The 16,365-nt window shown below is 43.5% G+C and overlaps 1 protein-coding gene across 1 annotated transcript in view; it reads right to left on the bottom strand.

Annotated features, from left to right (window-relative positions):
• LOC138982517 (E3 ubiquitin-protein ligase UBR3-like) overlaps positions 1-16,365 on the bottom strand; it is a 65,326-nt gene that overhangs the window by 12,057 nt on the left and 36,904 nt on the right. Inside the window, exons 29-35 of the mRNA XM_070355818.1 lie at positions 14,898-15,031; positions 14,097-14,182; positions 11,300-11,512; positions 8,788-8,906; positions 8,465-8,566; positions 5,822-5,947; positions 3,229-3,417 (exon numbers count right to left, since the gene is read on the bottom strand). Of these exons, the coding sequence (XP_070211919.1) occupies positions 3,229-3,417; positions 5,822-5,947; positions 8,465-8,566; positions 8,788-8,906; positions 11,300-11,512; positions 14,097-14,182; positions 14,898-15,031 (969 nt within the window). The remainder of the gene's footprint in view (positions 1-3,228; positions 3,418-5,821; positions 5,948-8,464; positions 8,567-8,787; positions 8,907-11,299; positions 11,513-14,096; positions 14,183-14,897; positions 15,032-16,365) is intronic.

Here is a 16,365-nt window from a genome sequence, read left to right as displayed (position 1 = left end):
CCACCGCTAACTTGCCTCAGGGGGAAGAAAGGTGGCTATTAGACACAGAACCCTGCCACGAACGCGAGGGTAAGGAGACAAAAGATAAAGTCGAGAACGGCGAGCCCGAAGCCTTTATTTGAAAACAATAAAAAGCCAAGGCCTGCCGTGCGCTTTCCTTCTGCAGTGAGCTTTTAAGATAGAGAAGAATCCCTGTGCATAGAAGCGAACCCACAAAGAGGAACCTTCAAGAAAAGAAGAGATTAAAGTCTCGCCAAAAGAACAAACCTTTTTGAAAGAGACCCAGGCTAAAAGCAAAGCTACATCCTTCGTATCCGCGTCCTGACGGAACACAAGAATATCCAGATAGGACGTAACCGCGCACGAGAGAGCGCAGAAACAAGACTTGTTAAAAAGCGGTAAAAGTAAAGGAGTGCGGCCATAATGAAACATAGCCAGGAGATCCTTGCTCTGACAGAGAGACAGTCACTCCTTGCTATTAACATCCAGACGGATGTTCGCCAATTCCGGGGAACCCGGTGGCGGTTCCGTAGAAAAAGCAAACGAATAAACTACGTTCTTAAGCTTGGAGTAAACCGAAGCCTACGGAAAGCGATCAGCGCGTGACGCGCTGCTTGAGCAGATGACGCAAGCTAAAGCCCCGCCACCGCAGGAGCTAAGCCGAGCGTTGCCCACAAAGGAAGTGGTAACAAAGGAGCCTCAATTGTGAAAAAACAAATTTCACAAGCCCAAACGACCCCAACAGAGAATCCAAGAACATAACGTTCTAAGATTCCCTAAAAAAAGGCTCAGGTCAGCTGAAAACGCGCAAAACGCGGCAAAGCTGAAGTATGAGCTTCCCCCTGAGATGCCAACAAAGGCAGAGATGGGGGAAAAGCATCGATTGAGTTCGCAAATTGATCCTAAGAAGGAGCAAGACACGCCAAAAAAGATGGAGGAGAAAAGGCAGATGACAATGCTACCGCTAACCCTACAGGGAAAAAGCGCGTAGTAACCTCTGCCATCCATGTAAACAAAGATGGCAGCTTCGCTGAAAGTCAACGAAAAAGCGTCTCCATCTGCCCCAGAAGCTTAGTCTTCCAAATCCTCATCAACCTGTACAGTGGTATTCCAACCATCTACAAAAGGATGAGAACCGGAACCAATCCCGAAAAAGCAACACTTGCCAAAAGGGAAAGGTTCGGAACAAATTTCCCAAAAGCCGGAACTCCGAAAGGATATTCCATCCACCTGCCTCATACCAGCTGAAAGCCTGGAAAAGGAAGTGGATTCAGCCTGAGTAACAGCAGAGGAACCGCAACAACGGAACCGAAAGCCGAAGACTGATGAGCGCCAACTACCAACACCACAGTGTTAACGGCAGAAGGCTATACCATCCTGTAACCGGAAGCCACAGCCGAAAAAGCGTTAGCAAAATCGGCCATGGATTGGCAAAAATCAGAACCAACCGGATGCCTAAACATGCACCAGAAGATCCTATTGTACCTTGAAGCCGCTTAAGCCACCAGTGCCACTGCACTTGACAGCCTAAACGGCAATTTGAATTCAGTGCAACCACCTCCGCGGAAGCACCGTCTTCTGAACAGCCGTCAGGCACTCCCGTGCCATCCAGAAGCTGACCCCCTGCTTGACTCCCATAGTCAAACAAAGAGCCAGCTATACTGTTCTCTTCCTGCCCCCCGGGCGGAAGCGAAAGACGCACACCCGTACCACAATCTAAAGAAGCGGTTGGTTGCGCAAATCTTCCGTTCGCTCTCCAAGGTTCCTAACCGCCACCGACCTGCTGCCAATGCAGTCAGAGCCAGCCTCAGCTTCGGAACTTTCACCCACAAAGCCAGAGCCCGGAGTTACTTTCTCTTGGAGACGCTCTACCCTTTCCCCGGAGAACCCGGGTACTTGGGTAGAAAACATACCTTTAAACTGGTGTGAACCACCGGGAACCGGAACACAGGCCACAAGCGAAGGCGTGGTCCCATCATCCCATTCCGCATGAACATCAGCCTGAGACACAGTAGCAAACGGCGCAGGCGAACGTTGGCAAGAGACGAAACCCCCGTCACACCGGAAGCGAACGCATCTCCGCCCGCGTGGAAGCGATCTCCCCCGCCAAGGAAGAAACCTGTGAACTTAAAGAGAGCAACAATGTCGCCACGTCCGCAGACGCACGACCGAGAAACACATAAACTAAGGAAGCCTAAGAGGGCTTATCCACAGGAGAAACCTTGTCTAAAGGTTAGCCGTCAAAAACGGAGAAGGAGGCATGACGACCAAAACATCGATATCTTTTGCAAAGACAGTACATGAACCGAAACACAAGCCTGTCCGGAAGCCTTTGCTTTCCCAGGTGTTTACTTTATCGGCGGAGAACCAGCAGTTACTCATTTAGACAACTGCCGCTTCTTGGCGTTAACCGCCATGACCAAAAACAACTCACGAAAAATTTTGTAAACAAGAAATTTTCACAAGTTCAATTTAAGGTCAAAACGCCCACAAACACAAGCAAAAAACAGAAAGATCTCACCTCAACATGAAGAGACGATAAGACAAGCAAGAAGATACCAAGAGGTAAGTGACCAAGTCCGTAGACGAAGTGACAGATGGCTGAACACAGCCAGAGCGTACAAAAACACGACCAGTCCCACTGCTCGCTGAGTATGGAATGATGCATATGGCGGCGTATGCGCGCGCATACGGAAGTCGGAAGTATGTATTAATATGGCCTTATGGGTATTGGTCACTCTTTTTTTAGAGGGGCTTCCCTTGTTACCAAGGGGATGCGTACAGCGTTACCAGCACTGAACTAGAGTTAATTGCTATATGTGAGTTGGGTAAGATATGTAATTTAATGCACATGGGAGCCTTATCAGTGCAACATGCCACAGAGGCAAGATACCTGATTGATATTTTTGATTTTGGTATCAGGCTTTCAAAAAAAGTCAACAAACATAATGAATTTATATCCTTTGCTTTGTCTTGAATAAAAGTTCCATAAAGATTAAAGTACACTTTATTATTTTTTCGTTTTTGATGTTGAAAAGTTTGCAGTGTGTTTTCCTGAAGGTTTTTCTTTGTTTTAAAGAACAGACAGCATAAAACTTAGGCATTCGCACATTCCTTACAAACAGTTAGAACACCAGGCAGCCAGATAGACAGATATGCATACACCACACAAACTGGCACACACACACACTGAAAATACCACCACTTTCTTAGCAAAACAAGACTCACTTTGCAGACTGCAGCTTTTGTCTTGGCAAAATTGTTGATGTCTTGGCACCAGGCTTTGACAAGCACTGTTGGATCACTCACAGCCCATTGTAGACATGTTGACCCTGTGACCTCTGACCTTGACCAACCACTGGGGTCAAAGGGCAGCATGTCCAGGTACGCCACAAGCACTTCAAACTCAGATACGCCCTTGGGAACAAAAAGATACAAAATATTTAATTAGAACTTTCTGTCAGTAATGCAAATATGAACATGGTGAATGAACAAATGCATATCATAAAATGTAAAACAACAACAACCTGAATTGAAACAAATCACTGCAGCAAAGGTAATATGTCATGAAAAAATGAAGAAAATTATCCACGACTATACAGTATACACCATACCACAGTGAAATGAAATATGTCTTGTGAAATCAAGCAGCTTCAAAGCACCTACATGTGGATTCAATCTATGGTGATTTGCAAGACGGCTTACACAGGAACGAAGGTATCTCTAACCCTTTTGCTGCCTTGAGGACGTCAGCTGATATCCTGGGTATCTTGCTTTTACATGTAGCAGGCAACAAACCGCTCAATAAACAACAACAAAAGAAGAAGAAAAACAACAAATAAACAATATGTGTGGGTGTGTGTGTGTGGTGTATTCATTCATACATCAAGGACACTCTGTAAGTTTCAGGTAAATACAGGTTTTGCTTTGATACCCAACGGTCTTTAACCCCTTCACTGCCCAGCTCGTAATAGGTACGTGGTCATTTTCGGTTTGTCATACGCCCATATCACTATTGTGACTAGCATTGCCACGGCGTTAACGTCCTGCCTGCCCAAGCTTGCCACCAAGAAACTTCCCAAAAAACAGTAACTGTAAAGAAATCTGTCTAGCAAGCTTGAATTAAGTCCAATCACCACCAAATTTTGTGTACTAATTAAAAAATGGATGCCCAGTTCAGTCATGCTATTTATAAGTTTGTCACGCGATTTGTTTTAGCAAAGGGGGGGTGAAAGGGGGATAATTTGTGTTTTTTAACGTTTTTTTGTGTGTGTTTTCTTTTCCACTGCCTTTTTAAAAGTTATTTTTTAACAGAAAGTATTATAATGTTATAACCAAACAACTTACAAGGTGTAAAACCTATGAATTAGCTGAAATATTGTTAAAATTCTACACAGAAATAAGGAGACAGTACAAAGAAAAAAACAAGCAAATCCCGCATTCACTCACAGCATCCTGACTCAAATGAAACAAAACTGTCTAGGTAATCCATATTGAATATAAGTCACATTTTCACAACAAAGTCCCAACTGTACACCTATGAACATTTCCAAAAGGATTAGGAGGCTCCAGCCATCCATTGTTATCAGTGCTGCCACGCCCCCCTTGCAACTACACGGTTCTAAGATCCATGCAGTACCACCCTACCACGTGTAGTTTGCCGACTCATACTAGCAACAACAGGACTGTTTCTTCCTCAATATCACTGCTATTATCGCTTTCTTGAGGTGAAAACAACACGTCGGAATCATGATCTACAGGATCCTCAAGATCCAACATCCGGAGAATCTCCTCCCGTGACAAGGCTCGCCTTCGATTCATTTTTTTTGTTCAAAAAAACCACTCAAATCTTCTCTAATTTGCACATTGGCGAAAGAGCAAGTCACGTGTATCAAGGGAAACAACTCAATTTATTGCAAGCTTCAAAAACCGGGAAGCAATCACGAGTCGTGTACCTTGTATGTCTGTTACTCAAATAGTCACTTCCCGTGCGTGGGCGTGTCAGCGCTGTTACTAATTTAGTCACCTCCCGTCACGAAAGTGTTAAACGTACTAGGTACGTGGCATTTACATCGGCGATATTTCTGAAAACTAAATGGGAGGTAATCACTTGAAAACTGTCCAACTAATTGTAGGGGTTCTAAACACAGTTCTTTCCCATTTAGTTAGTACCAAGTTGGTACCATGTGGCGAAAACTTTCTTAGAAGTGTTAAACCGATCTATAGGATTCAAATGGCAGCCTAAAGTTGGACCTCAACTCGTAGACCTGTTTTCAAGCGATACAGTGTTCTGGAAGCTCTACAAGAAGTGATTTATGGATTACCACACAGAAGAATACTTTTATGAGCTGTAATGTGAGTACCTGATGTTTGACACCAGTTTTAGCAGTGTTTTGTGTGGTTTTACGTGCTGCAATGCGTGTGTGTAAGTCCGGAAACTGTAATTTTTTGACAAAAATGGTCATTACATCAATTTTTACTATAACAATCACAAACAAAGTCCAATGCTCATGTTATCACATAATAGCCAAGGTTATAAGCAAAACACATGCCAAAGATCTAAGAGATATCTCAATAAATGATCGAACAGTGAACAGATTAGTGAACCTACCGAAGAAAGCAAAATTTTTCCCTGGCGCACAGAAATACCAAAATGCTGTTATACTGTAGCAGTGAAGGGGTTAAAGTGCATATTTTTGTGAATGTATTGTTTTGTCAATAACAAACGTTCCAGCAACCTACCTTTCTTGTTTTTTTATTTTGAATTTTGTAACGTTGGCAGTCTCTTTGCTTTTGAATTTAAAGGTAATGACAACAATACCTGTTCCTCTGGAAGAGGTGGGCCAAACTTGTGGTGCCGAAGCAGTGCTGCCACTCTCAGGAAGGGGAGACAGAACTCCTGTACACACGCCTCCACACTCTGAGGTGACCACACGCTCTGGCAGATCTGGGGAAAACAAAACAGAAACTATGTCAAGGCTGTCCTTTATCCACCCTAAAGTTGACACCGCAAAGTCTTTTTACACAAAATTCAGTGCCAAAGTTTCGTGCAGAGAGCTTTTTGAGACTTTGTGAAGTCAACTTTGCCCAATTAAAATCAGGCTTTAGTGCCAACAAATAAACACAATGACAAAGCAAGCAGTAGCACAGATTGGGTATTAGTTCTCCTTTTTGCAGCCACAGATTTACATCAAAAATTTGACTACAAAAGCTTCCATACTTTGGACGCCGATGGATGGAGGAAGGTCTCCATGAAAAAAAAGTCCCTTGCTCAGACTTACAAAACTCTCCTGAAAATGGAGTATGGCTGTATAATGGCAGGGCAAAAACGGTCACACACATCAAAACCCAATCGTGTATAAATTACAGATGTACAAGGGAGTTTCAGCCCTTGGCCATGAAGGCAGAAAAAGAAGAAGAAGAAGAAGAAGACTTACAAAACAAAAAAGAATTAAATAAAACAAAAAACAAACAAAAGTGACTGAATCTGTAAATTTTACCCGCTGCACAATTACCCAAAAGCAAAGAAATGAAAGCAACAACATTCAATGAATTTAAACATCAAGAATGTTGCCAGGATTTAATTTCTTCCGCAAATTTGCCAAACTGGCCACGAAAGGTTCAGTCATTTCCCAAAGTTTCAGGCAGTCCTTGCTGTCCCCTTTCACACACTGTGAGAAATTCTTTGTCAGATCTACCGAAATGACAGTCAGGTTTTTGGCGATATGAAAAAAAAGTGTCATTTTGACGGCTGTTGAGGTCCCAGTACATGCACATCAACATTTACACATATGTAAAACAAGAAGAGCAAACGCTCGATCGAGTCACTTTCGCAGTTCTGAATATTATATGAGGCATCAGATGGACAGGAAGAAATTGCTATTCACAACACAATGAGTCACGTTCACATAAAATTTGAGCCCGGTCACTTTTATAGTTTCCGAGAAAAGCCCAACGTTAAGTTGTGTGTTGCCGAACAGAAAAGGCTAGTTATCTCCCTTGTTTTTCTTTTTATTTTTTTATTTTTTTTTATTTATTTATTTTTTTTTTTTCTCCCTTACACCTGTTCCTTGTCCCGGTGTGCTCTCACGCCGCCCCGTCCCTGCACTCACTGTTCCATCCACATCTGAATTTCGTTCCGCTGCCAGACTTGCTGATTTTACAGACGCTCCAGGGAGGGATGTCGGGTCGTTGCGGTAGGCTACCCTCGGAAGATGACACTGCACTTCTGCTGAGTCACTTCGACGGTGTTCAGTAGTGGGTCTGTCCCGAGCTAACGGAGGCAGCCCACTACCTACTATGCCCCCTACTAACGACATTGACTGCTAAGTCGCGGAGCCAGACTGAATGAGGGTCCCCTCCAGAGAGCAGACAGCCACCACGTCCCTCCGTCGACCCCCCAGAACGTCACACGTTGAAGACTGACAGCAGAAGTACTTTTCAGGGAAGGATGGAACAGGAACACTGAGACCAAGGTCACCATGAGAGCTCCGGGCATGAAGGGCCACAAGAGCAAGGACAATTTATAATTTTTTGGATGATTAATGAGATGAGGATGATTATAATGATGATGCTATGGATTTCCAATTTTGGTTTGAGACTACGTGACAGGGCAGCACTCTACGCTTACTGTCATAATATATCCTGGTGTCAACCAGGCCCGAGAACTGCAGTACCTGCGGTGTTGGTCAGGTAAACAGAACCTGAGCACCCTCAAAGTCGCATTCGTTAAGTGAATGACACTCGGCTGTGTGATTCCAGCCTTCCCATAGGAACCATAGCACTTCCACTCTGGGTAGGAGCCGACCGTAGCCCGAAAAACCCACATGACCCTGATGGGATTCGAACCCACGACCTCCCGGCCCACAGTCCGATGCGCTAACCACTGCGCTACGGGGGCCGATTCCCTTGTTTTTCTGATAACGTTCGTAAAAGGCTACAGATGTAAATACTTTGATGTAAAGAATAATCCTACAAAGTTTCAATCACATCCGATGAACTTTGTCAAAGATATAAAATGTCTAATTTTTCCTTTGACGCTGACCTGTGACCTTGAAAAAGGTCAAAGGTCAACGAAACCATCGTTAAAGTGTAGAGGTCATTGGAGGTTACGACTAAACAAAATATGAGCCCGATCGCTTTGATAGTTTCCGAGAAAAGATATAAAATGTCTAATTTTTCCTTTGACGCTGACCTGTGACCTTGAAAAAGGTCAAAGGTCAACGAAACCATCGTTAAAGTGTAGAGGTCATTGGAGGTCACGACTAAACAAAATATGAGCCCGATCGCTTTGATAGTTTCCGAGAAAAGTCCAACGTTAAGGTGGTGTCTACGGCCGGCCGGACGGCCGGCCGGACAGACTAACACTGACCGATTACATAGAGTCACTTTTTCTCAAGTGACTCAAAAATGTATACAATGAAAAAACATGCAAAGAAAAGTATAAATTGAAAAGCAAACTTACAGCCAGAAAGACGTTGCTGTTGTCCACTTCCTCAAACAGTGGAGACGACTTCAGCTGACAGATGATGAAACTCAGCCATCTCTCAAGAGAGTTGGCTGGTGCCTGAAATGAAAAAAAACCACACACCCTCAAACAGTTACATTTCTAATAATGATTCAGACACTGACAATAAACCAGCATCCTAGATGTCTATATCCACGGTAGATGGCATGATAAACACACACACACACATACACACACACATGCGCACGCGCACATACGCACACACATTTACACAAGAGAAGCATGCAAAAAATACATAATCTGCTCCACAGCAGACGTACCTCAGACCCCTTCTTGCACCATGCTTCACGTTCCTCCTTGGTTACACGGCCACTGAGTACCGCCAAGGCCTGAATGTAGGTCACACAGTAAAGCTTCTGCACCACAAACAGGAAATGATCTGCACAAGAAGCACAATATGTAGAAATGTATACAATTGAGAAAAAAACACGCAAAAATATAATTAAAAAGCAGATTTACAGTCGAAATGACGTTGCTGATCTTTCTTTATTTGGTGTTTAACGTCGTTTTCAACCGTTCAAGGTTATATCGCAACGGGACGTTGCTGATGAATCTTTGTGATAAAGAAATCTTGATGAAGCACTATTTCTGATGAGACAAAGACCATTACCTCGATGTAGTAGTGAATGTTTTGTTTTGTCTAAAATTAAACATCCCACAAACATACCTTTCTTGTTTCTTGTTTTGTTTTGTTTTTTTCTTCTAGTTTTTGGAACATTAGTAGTCAATCTGTTCACATTTTTGATGACACAACTTCTTATATAGTCTTGAGTCGAGCGTTTAAAAATGCCTGAGCCTGAAGGCGGGTGTAACTTACACCTCTTGGTTTCAGTCTGCCTTAGAGATGAGGAGGACAGTTTGCCGGATGGCCAGAATAGCGCGCTGCATTTTCCTGCATTGAACTAAAGCGCGTCTGCCGCGACGGTGCCTGAGCTATTGGCGGGCACTGCTCACAGACCGGCACCGGAAACATTCCCCGTCCCTTCACCTCTCTCGCCACCACCCGCCCTACTCTTGGTCTCATGCCTGTATATATTGAGGGCCATGAAGTACTAAGCAGGCCAGTATACTAAACGCAATCTCTGCAAAATTCATTTTGAAAACTAGAAAGCTCAATCACCTAATCACCCAGTGTTGTTGATGTTGTTCGTGGTGATTGGCTCACGAAGTGTAGCCTATGCGATGCTAACTTTTGTCTGTCTGTGCGTGCGTGCGTGTGTGTGTGTGTGTGTGCGTGTGTGTATGTCTGTGGTAGAAACTTTAACATTTCCGAGTCTATGTGTGAGTGGTTATCCAAGACTATGGATAAAGCTCGCATAATATTACGTCACGGTCAAAAGTGTTTGACGTCATTTAATGCATCATGACGGCATGCCTCCCTGTAGTCTTTCTCTCTCGCGTGGTGTGTGTGGTCTCGGTCATTGTTATTTTGAGCGGGCCGAGACTATTTGGAAGTCGTGTCCCTGTAAGTAGGCTACATGCAGACAGACAGATCTAGATCTAGTGTCTCTCTTTCTTGCACAGTATCACCTAAGCTTACTGTGTGTGTGGGTGTGTGTGTGTGACGGAGTGATTGAGTTTGTGTTACTGTTTGTCGATTTCTTACGTGAGCCTTGAAGGCTTCGCCTCTTGTTTTATATTTCAAACAGCTAAAAATTTACCACCTGAAACAATCTCTGTAATGTTAGGTTGTTCGCATGGTTATCACTAACTAACAATTATTAACTCATCCAGCTCAATGGACAGGGGCTGTCAATGGTTTTTTTCTGGTGATTTCAGATTCAAACTACTGGAAATTAGCTACTTATGAGTGAACAAGTTTTCATACCAAAACTATTCCAAGAGCCTGTCATACACTGGTGTTGCAGCAGTTCCGGCTGCGGGTTATGCACAGGAGAAACACGGCACAGTATATGCAATTAAAATAGACGAATTCTTAAATACCTGTCAGGATTTTATGAGTTAAATTGTGAAAAAGCTGCTTTCCCTTGTTTTTCCTTGCTTCTCCACAGAAACACTGAGGCAAGCTACCTATGACATTGTAGGCTTGTCTCAGTGGTTTTTGGGAAACAAGGGAAAGCACCTCTTCCACAGCCTATACAAACTTGACAGAGCTATTTTCGAACATCGACTATTAGGGTTTGTCAAACCGTTAGCATCATCACTAAACTCACTGGGCGGGGATGTAGCTCAGTCGGTAGCGCGCTGGATTTGTATCCAGTTGGCCGCTATCAGCGTGAGTTCGTCCCCACGTTCGGCGAGAGATTTATTTCTCAGAGTCAACTTTGTGTGCAGACTCTCCTCGGTGTCCGAACACCCCCCGTGTGTACACGCAAGCACAAGACCAAGTGCGCACGAAAAAGATCCTGTAATCCATGTCAGAGTTCGGTGGGTTATAGAAACACGAAAATACCCAGCATGCTTCCTCCGAAAGTGGCGTATGGCTGCCTAAATGGCGGGGTAAAAACGGTCATACACGTAAAAGCCGTGGGAGTTTCAGCCCATGAACGAACAAACAAACAAACTAAACTCCCTCAGCTCCATAGACAGAGGCAGAACCATCATGAGCTGTGTCAGTTGCTTTCCCTTGTCTTTCCTTTCTTATCCATGAAAACACTGAGGCAAGCTACACTTGAAATTGTAGGCTTGTCTCAGTGTTTCTATGAAAACAAGGGAAAGCAACTCTCCCACACCCCATCAAATCTATCAAAAATATGTTCTAACATCGTCAATTAGGGTTTGTCAAATGGCGAACATCATCACTAAACTCACCCAGCTCCATAGATAGAGGCAGCACCATCATGAGCTGTGTCAGTTGAGCCACCAGGTCCTTCAACAGGAGGGGCACCTGCTGCTTGTACAGCAACAGGGAGGTGGAGTCTGTGCGCAGTGGCACGCCGCTGATGTGCGACCACAGGCGTGTGTGCACCACGGGTGAGTGAACGTTCACCTTCGTGTACAGTCCCAGGACGTCAAGCAAGGGTGCTGCACGCCACAAAGCAAAAACCAATGATTTATGGAACATGTGATTGGTTGGCTGATTATTGGTGTAATTAGAGAAGGCATGTTTTACTTGGTATGAACAGACCAATTCCAGAAATAATACTTTCGGGGAATTTATTGGCTGTGAAAGAATTGCGCCCTTTCAAATCATTGATGCAAACGCACAAGGCCATGCACTGTCACTGATCAGTGTTGGATAGCTAACGTGGCGACAGTGAATTGTGAGCTCCAATGAGCACAGTTTCAAAAGAAATGAGCATCATATTAGGAGGACACTGCCTATCATGGACATTGGTGCTTATCATTCACTGTGATGCAATGAATGTCTGCCTTGACTAGTCAGCAACATATTTTTGGCCCTACAGTTTCGAAGGGCCACAACTCTTCCAGAGCCAATGCAAAACTCAAGTTATGTGCGAACATCTATTGGTATTGTACATCACATACATCATACAAAAACACACATACATGAATTCACCAGAAACCTATGGACATGCATGCATTGTACAGGGAATGTTTATTGTGTATCAATTTGAATGCAAAAAGCAAGTTTGCTGACTAGTGTGGGGACACAAGCACATTGCAACCATAGACATGTGTTCTTAACAGAGCTTGAATATTTGACCACTGAACAGTTGAATTCTATTCAAGTCCAACAGCGGGGGATTCCATTACAATTCAATCAGCTGCTTACAAGTGTGACGGGATTGCCGTCAGCACGATAAAGTTTGCAACAGCAGTGACAATTCAGGGTAGAATCTGGATTGTTATTGCTAGTGCCAGCTTTCCCTGATATATTATGGAGCGGAAGCAATAATGTTAGTTAGGATTCCAGTAAGGACTGACTTCGTAGTTTCGTTATTGGCAATGGCCGCCATGTTTGTTTACTCGACAAGTTAGATGCTGGAAATAAGAGGAAAAGTTAACAAACCTGTTATTATATTGTTAGTTGACTAGTTGAACGTTTGAAATAGGAGGAAAAGTTATAATAAATGTTTTACCGGGTCATTAGTAACCCGCTTCAATGCTCGGTAGAAGACGCGATCGGCCCAGTGACCGTCGTAAGTTGTGTTCTACCGGTCAACGGTCCGACGACCAGAATGGATAGAAATAGTAATTTAGCGTGTGAGTAAAGTTCTTAAGAAGAGAATAATATTGTTAAGTTAGTAAATAAAATTATGTCGAAAGGTTAATGAAACGATGTCTGCGGACATCGTAATTGGGAAAAAACGAGAGAAAAAGAGGGACTATATTTTTGCTGTGGATGAGTTTGCAAGAGAGTCGGCCGTTGTAGCCATTTTAGCCAATGCGAGACACCCTCACAGTATTTTTGTGTTGCTATGCAGGGGGGGAATAAAACACTTAGGAGACAGAATGTCGGGAGAGGATTTTAGGTTTTAGGTTTGAGGTTTTGCAGAAAAATGTACTAGTGTAGGGCGGATTGTTAGCAGTAAAGAATCTTGAGATTCTCTTTCATCTAAATAGGCAGAGTAGGAGTACAGTTAGTTTCAAAGGACGATCCACAACATTTCGGGCTGGTCAAACTGTCTGGTTCCGAAAGATCCAAAAGAAAGATAGGAGAAAAATCATTGTAGCTAGATAGAAAATAAACCAAATCGGACCGGTTAGGTCCGACAATCTTAGATAGTTAGGTGGGATTTAAACTAGAGGACGTGCATGCGCTTGTTAAACCCATTGCAGTCGGGTTTGGACATCGCATTGTACGTTCATAAATAGGAGAAACATTTTGTAGTTGGGGTCAAACTTTCGTTGGCGAGATAGGGCTTCGGCCTTGGTTTCACAACGAATAAAATAGTACTTAGAAGTCTTAGACAGCCATCGTAATAAATTCTTAGCCTGGTGAGGAAAGAACTGTTCTTCCGTTTGTAGCCAGAAAAAAAAGTAGCATCCTTTTCGGAATCTAATCCACCCAAATCATAGTTAGTTAATGAACAAATATATCCTGTATGGGATCAAATGTAGCTAGCTAGGCGCCTGGCTGCAAGACCTCCATGTAGTTAGTGAGCGCGGGGTGGGAGATTAGGTGCCTTTTCATAACAAATACTTTTTACTTGAATGAAAGCGTGTGCCGGCACTTGAGATTTGTATGCTATGTAATTTTGTATTGATGTATGATATTTATGCTGGTCACTTGACCTTGTGGTAAAATAAACCGTTGATTAGAATGATACAATCGAAGTGTGGACTCCCTTTGTGTCTGATTGACGTTCAGGTTGATTGAGTTTTTGTTCCGTTACTGTAGAATTAGTTATTGACCAGTCAAGCCGGAATCTTAGGAAAAGAAAAGAGTTAGCAGTAGTCTAGGAATAGATTTGCATTGCACTAGGGGATAGGAAAACACAACGCGAGGTAAAGAACATCACACAAATTAACAACGATTGCATGCACTAGTTTACAACGCTGGGCAGAGAGAAACATTTAGGTAAATTATCTCTCTCTGTTCCGCTTCACAACTTTTACTAGTTCTCGCCGGCAATTAGCTTAGAAACAACAATGCAGTAAGCTGTAGAATTAGGAGAACTGCCACACAAGCAAGGCAACTTACAGAGGCACAGTCTTTTTGCAGTAGTGAGGGGCAAAGGTTTTTCCAGGCTACCTCCTCTGAACAACAGTTCCAGTTCAAGGTTGGTTCTGAGTAAAAGAAAAACTCCACAAATTGACATGTACGTTTTCATTTCATGCACACTTGCAAACAAACAAACAAACAAACACATATATAACAGTGCCCTGGAGACCATGCAAGTCTTGATGATGACCACCTATCTATTATGTCCACACAAAAAGGATCTCCGATGAGTTTTTTCCCCTAATAATTCACCTTTGCATAGCAACCGCCTGTCTGTAACGATCACTTTTTGATGGTCCCTCGGTTGGTCATTCTAGACATGTTTGATTGTATTTAGACCAGAATAGCAAAAGGGGTGGGCAGGAGGTAGAGCCACAATCAATTGTCTAAAATTCCCCCGAAAACGGCATATGGCTGCCTAAATGGCGGGGTAAAAAAACGGTCATACACGTAAAATTCCACTCGTGCAAAAAAACACGAGTGTACGTGGGAATTTCAGCCCACGAACGCAGAAGAAGAAGAATTGTCTAAAAATCTTTCTCTATGACACCTTCCTTATGTTTAGACATGTTTTTACAGATTTTTTCTAATAAAGCCTGTAAAATTGTTCCTCTGTTTTAGAATGTCATCTCCTTTTCAAGGGCTAATTTCTCAGACTTTTGCAAGTCTTAACACAGAGTGGTACATGGTCACCGCCCACAAACTTAACAAAATTAACACCTCAACAACAAAAACAAGAACAAACCTAGACCCCTAAAAATGTATCATGAACTGGAATACCTTGCCACAGAGCTGATGAAGAGGAAGGCGTTGATGGTTGGGTCGTGGTTTGAAAAGACGTGAAACGGTTTGTACGTTATGTTGTGCACAGCATCCATTGTGTGGCGCATTGCTTGTACAACCTCTGACATAGTCTGTTAAAGGAAAAAAGATGCATCTTTGTAAAGTGAAAACCATAGTCTGTGAATAGTACAGACATGCACACGCACACAGCCACACACATGTCCACCAACCATCACAGACACAGAAGGGAGCCTGATAGCTCAGTCGGTAGAGCACTGGACTTGTGATCAACGGGTCATGATTTAGAATTTTCAGGTAAACGGATAATAAAGTATTAAAAACATACCCACCACCTATAGCAGTCCCTCTCATGAACGGACACCCTTGGGCCCTAGCAAAACTGTCCGTACATTGCAGGTGTCCGGTCACGGGAGGGGTGACCACACCACCCCCTCCCCGGGGCCATACACTCGACTCGCACAGAGACACACAAACAACAGGATTGAGTCTATGCTAATCACTTCTTGTGGCTACTAAACAATAACAATAAACTCCTAATAGTTCTTTAAACGTTTTGTAAAAAGGATTTGTTTGAAAAGTGTTGAAAAGAAGAGATAAAATAAATCCTCAAGGCAGTGAACACACTCACCATGCGCTGACATACGAAAGCAGCCACACAAACACAGCACACAGGAGCGTGTGCAGATGCTTTGCAAGATTAAGCTTGAAAACCAGTTTGAATAAATAGCAGCAGATAGAGCTGCATGTCATAATCATGTAATTTATTTTTTTCTTGTCTGGCTTTATTGACTGCATGCCGATCATGTGGCATGGCAGTGACTTTTCATTCTTCAGTCGAAAATACACTGTACATAACACAGCTCCCACTCTCCCTCACTAATGCCTACCCCAAGCCGTGACAACTGATGCTTGGAAATTTTGTGGAAGAGTACACCTCTCTATTTCTCTACAATGCTCTTCCTGCTGACATGCACTGACACCGGACACCCCACAGAGTTTAGCCAGCTAACCCTCCACCCCCCCCCCCCCTCCCACTTCCTCTCTCTCTCACTCCCTCCAGCCATGTACTGTTGGGGGCTGTGGCCAGAGAGGTGTCAGCTAATTGAGGCCAGCTGCACTGTTCACTCAGAGCAAAACCAGTTGACTGTGTCGTAACTTTTGACAAAGCAAGACAACTGAAGGGTTCATAGATTAGGCAACCGACTCACTGGTCAAGGCTGAGGGGAAACAAGAGTATCTTGTCAATGAAAGAGGTTACACACAGACACACGATGCTGAGAACTGTGGCCGGTTTTTCACTCACTTTCGCTCAGGACCTTCATCGACTGTGGTTTCTGTTGTTTACGTCCAACAGACAAGAATAAAGAGCTCAGTGCAGTTTCATGTTGGCATCTTTGCATGTACTCTTCACTCCTGACCAAAACTACCCCACCTCCTGATGGGT

This window comes from Littorina saxatilis, linkage group LG12 (assembly GCF_037325665.1).
Source record: "Littorina saxatilis isolate snail1 linkage group LG12, US_GU_Lsax_2.0, whole genome shotgun sequence".
In the NCBI taxonomy this organism is placed as follows: Eukaryota; Metazoa; Mollusca; class Gastropoda; order Littorinimorpha; family Littorinidae; genus Littorina; species Littorina saxatilis.
This window is presented reverse-complemented; position numbering and strand designations above follow the sequence as displayed.